Source organism: Suncus etruscus, chromosome 14 (genome assembly GCF_024139225.1).
Source record: "Suncus etruscus isolate mSunEtr1 chromosome 14, mSunEtr1.pri.cur, whole genome shotgun sequence".
NCBI classification, from domain to species: Eukaryota; Metazoa; Chordata; class Mammalia; order Eulipotyphla; family Soricidae; genus Suncus; species Suncus etruscus.
This window is the reverse complement of record NC_064861.1, coordinates 91,841,253-91,848,914: the sequence shown is the minus strand read 5'-3', so window position 1 is coordinate 91,848,914 and position 7,662 is coordinate 91,841,253. Positions and strand designations below refer to the sequence as shown.

Sequence of the window (7,662 nt, the reverse complement as noted above, 5' to 3'; positions counted from 1 at the left end):
TGACCCCTGAGCTCTGCCGGATGTGATCCGAATAAAATAAAATAAAATAAAATAAAATAAACCAAATAAAAATTTCTAAGTCATATCCCATGAAATAATGTGATATTGTAATGGAATTTATCAGGAAATAATGTCACCATGATTGATTGTAAATGAATAGACAAGGAGTTCCTGGTATTGAATCTGTGACAAATAATAGAATTAAGATGATAATGCCTACCCAGCATTGAATAGCCAACAGGCATCAAGAGCACTCTTCTTTGAGATCCTGAACTCTATGGAGATGGAGAAATAGAGGCATCACCCAGACAATGTAGACTTCTTAGAAAGTATATTGGAACAGACACAGGGCAAGGCTTTCCCTGAGAAAAAACTGGGTTGAGTTTGCCATATGCACAGCACTCCAGGCCCAGATCATTTGAAGAAATGTCTTCCCAAAGGCTGGGTTTCACCAATGGAGAACTCCAAGTGTTCTCTTGATCACAAACTTTCTCTTTCTTGACCCTCACACATCCCTACATATATTTCTTTCAATAAAAATTAGTTTTTTATTTATGCTGACATTCCTTTGTGTGAGGAGAGTGCATATTCCTGGAATGACTATGTTATGGTGAAGACCAACTTTCTGTTCCTGCAAAGAGCAATTTCTCAATCTAGCCAGAGTTAAGGGTTTCCATAGAAATTTGGTTATGGACTTCATTCTACCCCTGCAGATCAAGTGGGTTTCCGACATGGCTTCTTCTTTGAGCTGGTGTGTTGTCTTAATATAAATTAATGAGTCCTATTGTTGGTAGAGGGATAGTGAGGTCCCTGTGGACTTGACCCGGCTCCCACAGCCCCTATGGTCTGGTGGGTCTGAGGGTTGCAGGGTGAAGGCGGAGAGATTCACAAAGCAGTCAGATAAAGTTCCAGGAGTCAGCCAGCTTTATTTCACAGTCACTACCGCCATACACATCTCCTCAAATGGCCTCTATACTAAGCCTTTTCCTCGAAGCTACTTCTCTACTCCTTCTGGCTCCCTCGGCCTCTGTCTCTCTTTCAGCTACTTTTTCCAGGCTTCCTAACTGGCTTCCAGGCTGACTAACTCCCTTTGGTTATGCTACTGCTGCTGCTTCTTTGATGATGCTCAATTGCTAATGCTGAATCTAATGCTGAATCTCTGATGATGCCTCTCATACACTTCCCTCTCTAACTCTCCCTCTTATTCCTCCTCTCTCCCCCATGAGACTCCTTTACCTGTCCATTCCAGGTGTGGGCAGTTCTGACATTCAGGTGGGATAAATAGGAAATTGGGGGAGGGGATACCACACTGGTGGGATATAACTTGGCCTTTGTAATTCCATGCCAGTTGGGTCAAGCAGAGAGATGGAATTTTTTCTTTCTCCTATCCCCCTCCCTTTCTCCCCACTGTTCCCAACTTTCCTCAATAGATGCAAATCTATGCTCTGGGTAGACAATTCAATGTAATGAATTGTCCTAGAAATATCTTGTATCAGGAGAGTCCCTTGGCTGAGAATTGATTCATTGAGTATATCATCATCTCCTTATGGAAATGGGAATAAAAGTTTGACCTGTGAAATATCCCATGTTTCTGACAGAAAAACAGCCCAACTCCTCTATTAAACTCTAAAAGAAAATGATGGAGCCAATGTTCCCCATCTAGTCTGGTCCAGAATGGAAAATGTGGGGTCTCCTTAGAAATGTGTGGAGTGATTCCACTTCCTGTACTAAGCCCAGCAGCCCAGTGCCACCCCTTCCACCCTCCTTCAAATTCCAACCTTGCCCTGCTTCTTTCTCACCTATGTCTCTGTCAGAGAGACAGGCAGGGAGAAAGAGCCAAGGTTTTAGTTGATGTGGACACTCCACCCCTGGCCATTGTGTATGTTAATGGTCATAGCTCCACTTTAGCCCATCCCTGAGCTGTGCCCACAGAGTCTCTTTACCTGCTCTTGCCACTGTGTCATCAATAGTGACACAATAGGTAACTGAGTAGGTAGGGTACAGACAGTTGTTCTGAATCACCCTGTTCCCAGCCCTCAGAGGAATGGGAGTGCCCATGGCTCTGTCAGCTCCAAGTTTACTTTTTGATGTGGGTCCCATGGGCAAACAGGGGAACTCAGATAGTGATGGGGTTTCCTGGTCATTAACCTAATAAGCCATCCTGGACTCAGCCCACTGGGACAGTTGATGGCAGTTCCTGGAGGTGTCACCAGTGAGGAAACAAATAAGGTCCTGGGGGCAGTGAGTGACAAGTGATAAGTTACCCATGGGTCGCCCTGCCAGCATGTCTCTGATGTACAATCAAGGGGTGATAGCAGCCTGCGTGGACTCGCCCACTCCGGAGTCAGCTCGAGCCCGAACAGGAGCTGCAGCTGCACAGAGGCAGGTAAGGCCCGCTTCATTCCTGGTCACTTCTAAGCTCTGACACTCTCAGTGGTGACCCTTGTTGGCTCTGTGTCTCATGATGTAGATTCTTTGTCCCACCCTGTCATGTCTCTAGCCTCACTTTCCTATATTTCCTCTCTCCATTCTCTCTAGCTTCCCTGCCTTGCTCTTAATCTTGGTCCCTTACTGACAGTTTTTATTTTCAGACCTTATCATATGGCTTCAGTGGATTGAGTTGTATTAGAGTAGCTCTTTCTTCAGTTTCTATGGCTTGTCTTATATCTTTTAATGGCTCCAGCATTCTAGGTCTCCCTGATATTTACTAATTTCTGAGGTTGATTAGGTACCCACATTTCTTGATCATCTCTAATCATTACTTTGCCTTTCCAGTGGTCTGTCTCAATAGCCATCACCTGAATGTGCACCTATACTTTTCATTGAATAGTGTTTCCATCTCTTCACATGAAGGGGAAAAGTTTTTGTCTTAGAGGTTTTAATACTGTTGAATAATATTTTCATTATTTTTGCTATTTAGTGCTATAAATCTTTCAATTTTATTATTAATTTGCTGGTCTTGAAGAAAGACACTATATAAAAATGCAAATGGTTTTCTTACTATACATACTTTCAACAGAAATAAATTTTTTCTTACAATGTTTTGTTAAACTTTGAAATACTCTGGTTAAAAATGATATGTAAATGTTGCATAAACTTCATATTGTGTTTTTCCGATTCGCTTGATTTTCAATGCCTTTTTTTATTAACAGCTTTGATGAATGCTGGCAATTAGCTGTAGTGCTCATGAGTAGTAAAACTAACTTTTTTTTTTTACAAAATACAATTCAGAGAAAGATAAATGCAGAGTGAATCATTTTCAGCATTGAGACACGTGAGATTTCAAGTGTATAGTATCATAGCCTACAAAATATTTCTAAGTATATAAAATATATGTTGATGTATATAAATATATATAGAAAATATACATGGAAATGTTTAGTAATATATATATTATTTCTCTTTCCATCTCAGAAAAGTATATTGATGACATAAAAAGATAGTTTATTTATATGACTGAATCATACTGGGTACTAATATAATTTTTTTAGCACCAGTTATCATTTTTGTTAGAATTCTTTTGTGATAATTGTAATAATTCTGTGGATTATTCTGTATTACTTTTCTTTCTATTCTTTTCCAGTTCTTTTTTTCGGGGGGGGCACACCCGGCATTGCTCAGAGGTTACTCCTGGCTGTCTGCTCAGAAATAGCTCCTGGCAGGCACGGAGGATCATATGGGACACCAGGATTCGAACCAACCACCTTTGGACCTGGATCGGCTGCTTGCAAGACAAGTGCCGCTGTGCTATCTCTCCAGGCCCCCAGTTCTTTTTTTTTTTTCTTCTTCAAGGGTAGGAGTAACAACTGGCTGTGCTCAGGCCTTCCTTGTTGCTCTTTAGCTAGGGGTCACTCCTGTTGGTTTACAACTTATTTTACCCAAAACAAAGTTCATCCCTGTTTCTTTGTATGTTTGTTTACAACTTGGACATTTACCCCCAAAGAGAGATTGTCTTACTTGTAAACCTGGATGGGTTTACTGCCACACACAGGGCTGGTTTCTATACTCAATGAAAGTGGTAGTTCTGGCAGGCAGGAGGAGCTCCATACTGGGTAGAAGACTGCCAGACTTACACGTGTTTCACTTTCAGCCTGTTTTGGATTATTTCTTGTGCAACCTTGATTCAGTCTCGTTTACCTGTGATTGGAGATGCAGTGAATGCGGTGAGTTTACAGTTCCTAGCAGGGCTCAAGGGACCCTTTATGGTACCAGGAACTGATCTTGGGTTAACTGCATGCCTTACCTGAAAGGTTCTTACCTGATTTTCTATTTTGGTAACCCCCTTGATGACAATATATTCATCTTCATTGTAGACCTTCATTGTATTCACCTTCATTGCACACTTTTATTCTGTTCTTTCAGGTTCTCAAGAATGCTGAGATTCAGTCTCTAGAAGTCCCACTTGTCTATGCGAGAATCAGAAGAGACAAACATATTGGTTCTCTTTCCTGGAACTACACACTTATTTTGATACTATTTCATGAATTCTTTTTAAAATTTTTTTTATTTAAGCACCATGATTACAAACATGATTAAAGTTGGGTTTCAGTCACAAACAGAATACTCCCCTTCACCAGTGCAACATTTCCACCCCCAATGCCCCACCTGCCTCTTTCCCTTCCCCTATCTGTATTCGAGATAGGCATTCTCCTACAGTTTTTTTAAGTTCAGTAAACTGTTTTTTTTCTTTCTTGAAGGATAAGTGTTAAAAATATAGTAATAAAGGTGTGAAAGTGGTAATCATTGTTGTTTGCATAGGCCCAGCAAAATATGGGGAGAATGGGAAAAAAATTATTGCCCTGATTATAAGAAGGCCTCACCCCACAAGTTTATTGGCATAAGACCGGCTCTGTGCTCTAGGCATACCAGTATGTCCAACCCCTGAGTTGTATGTGGAGAGACCTTCCCTACAAGCAGATTGTTGCTAAGTCATCTGGGTGTTGAGAGCACTCTTTGGAATAAATCAATGTCAGAGAAGTGGTAGGGTCTTTCCTGGTAGAGGTTTGCGTCCTGGTAATGTTATAGACCATTGTGGTTGTTTCCATAGATGGTATCCATTGTTCAGGGGTGTATGGGCAATGCCCATTCTTCTGAGGCCTAAGTCAAATCATTATGCCAATGTTCAGGGTATGAGGCCTACCTGCATTATCAAATTTGTGTTCCAATCTCTATTAGTTAAGAACTTGTTTGCATATGTAATATTTTTTCATTTTAATGTGCCTATGCAAAAGAGAAACAATGCTGCAAGGTATTGTTGGTGCATCCGGGGGCCAAGAGAGCAAGTCCAATATTTCTCGTAACTTGGTTCTAACATGAATACTATACAGAGATACTCTTCTGCCAGCATTGCTTATTGAACAGATCTCAAAGGGGAAAAAGCAAACAAACAAACAAAAACCAGCAGACAAAATTGTCATTATATAAGAGGATATTCAAAAAGAGTTATAGATGTTAAGGGAATACATCTAAGATATACAAAGGAGGTACTCATGTCCCTTTTATGTTTTAGAAATAATCACAGGGGGAGGGTGTTGTTTCTGGGACACCACTTTGGTCTGTGATTTGGCTATCTGGAATCTGTAAACAGCTCCCAGCACTCCCGTATCAGGAAATGTCTTTGAGTGGGGTGTCTCGGAAACTGATTCTGGTAGCAAGCACAGGTACCCAGAGAAAGGAGTTGCAGGATAGGAGTTCGTACATAATAAAATTGATAGGAAGAGCGTATTGGTTCCTTCTCAGGCTGAGAGTCTATTTTTTAATTTTGGGAGCTGACTGGCAGTTAGCTTAAGGGAGGATATTAATCTGCTTCATAAGGAGTAAAGAACTGAGGGTAAAAATAGTTACATGTGGGGTAATAGACAGTGAGGTTGAGAATAAAAAACTAGAAATGAGCCTGTAGGTGGTGAGCCAATGGGGGGAAGGGAATAATACAACATAGACATTCTGTGTATTGTAAACATAGATGAACACCTATGAGATCCAATTTAACTATCTATAGTGTATAACACAAAGTGGATTAAACTATATGATATCTTATAAATCTATATAAATTTTACACATGGGGATTAGTGGGAAGGGAAGTTCGCCAGTCTCCCTCCCCCAATACACGCTCCTGGTGCAGGGTGAGGTATGGGGAGGCTTGGGGTCCCCTTAGACTGCTTGCTGGGACCCACCTGGCTGGCACCCCTTGCTGGTGGCCCAGGGTAAACCTGGTGTCAGGGAGGAAGGAGAAGGTTGTGGGGGGCAGCCAAAGGCTGCATCTGCCCCTAAACTTGGCCAAAAAGCCTACAGCATGGAACCATGCTGTCCCCGTGTTGCCTGCTGAAGCTTCCCTATTTTATGGATTCTTATTTCTAATTTCCTAAGAGTTTATCTTTGATTCTTTTCGACAGACTCGGTATCCTCAAGCATCCAAAGAAGCAGCATCACCATGCTCCCAAGTGAGATGACTTTTCGATTTTTCCAAATATCCCAGATTTGTATCGGCATTCTGGGGAACTCAGCGCTGTTTATTTTCTACTCTTACACCTACTGCATTCAGGCCCCTCTGAAGAAGCCCATAGACCTAATATTCATGCACCTGATGCTGGTGAACACTCTCAGCATGTTCAAGCTCATCCCAGAAGTTATGCCCTCCTTTTCCATCCGTCATTTCCTAGATGACCTTGGCTGTAAGATGACTGTGTACACCTTCCGGGTCATCCGCGGTCTTCCCATCTGCACCACCATGCTCTTGACTCTTTTCCAAGCTGTCACCATCAGTCCCAGCCATTCCAAGTGGGCCTGGCTTAAATTGAGAATTTCAGGCTGCATCTTCCCTTCTCTGTTTTTCTTCTGGCTCATCAACATGGTCACCTACAGCCACATCATTAGGGCTGTGGGGGCCACTGGCTATAATCGCTCCATGCCAAATGCCGGATATTATCAACTAAACTGCCAGGCAATTTCTGTTGACTATTCAAACTCCAAGGTGATTCTGAGTGGCATGATGCTTCAGGAATTGGTCTTTGTGGTGTTCATGGTGGGGTCCAGTCTCTACATGGTGGCTCTCCTTTATAGGCACCACCAGAGGGTTCGGCATGTGCTCAGCACTCATCTGTCCTCCCCTTCCTATCCTGAGGTCAGAGCCACCCAGAGTATCATCCTGCTTGTCAGCTGCTTCATCTTTTTCTACTGCCTGAATAACTTCCTGACCTTCTATATACTTTTTAACCCTGACAAAGTTGTTGAACTGGATCAAATTAATGGGGTCCTATCCTCAGGCTACCCCACTCTCTGTCCTATTGTGCTGCTGAGAAACACAAAGATTCCTTTCCAGTTTCACAAATCCATGCTCATGGTGAGAGCTGCCTTTGGAAAAAAGACAAGGAGCAGGAGATGGGAATGACCAACTTCTGCCAGAAGCTGAGATCTTGTCTGGGACAAGGCACCAAGCGACCATTGGACACTGGACATGGGTTCAGCATGACATGAGGCTGCTTCTGAGTGGAGTGGAATGTTCACAACATGGTGTGCATTTTTGTGGAGAAAAAGAAGAGTGATGTGTCCATGAACCATTTTTATATTACATATTGCCATATCATCCTTCTTGGGCTAAATCAAGGCAACATACAGTCATCATTCATCATACATATGTTCATCATTCAACATACATTCATCATT

General features: G+C 42.1%; 1 protein-coding gene across 1 annotated transcript; it reads left to right on the top strand.

Annotated features, from left to right (window-relative positions):
* The first annotated feature begins 2,266 nt into the window (after positions 1 to 2,266).
* Positions 2,267 to 7,387, top strand: LOC126028600 (vomeronasal type-1 receptor 4-like). Its single transcript, XM_049787549.1, has 4 exons — positions 2,267 to 2,386; positions 4,128 to 4,205; positions 5,588 to 5,660; positions 6,393 to 7,387. The coding sequence occupies exons 1-4, from the start codon at positions 2,267 to 2,269 to the stop codon at positions 7,385 to 7,387; spliced, it is 1,266 nt and encodes a 421-aa protein (XP_049643506.1).
* Positions 7,388 to 7,662: the final 275 nt, after the last annotated feature.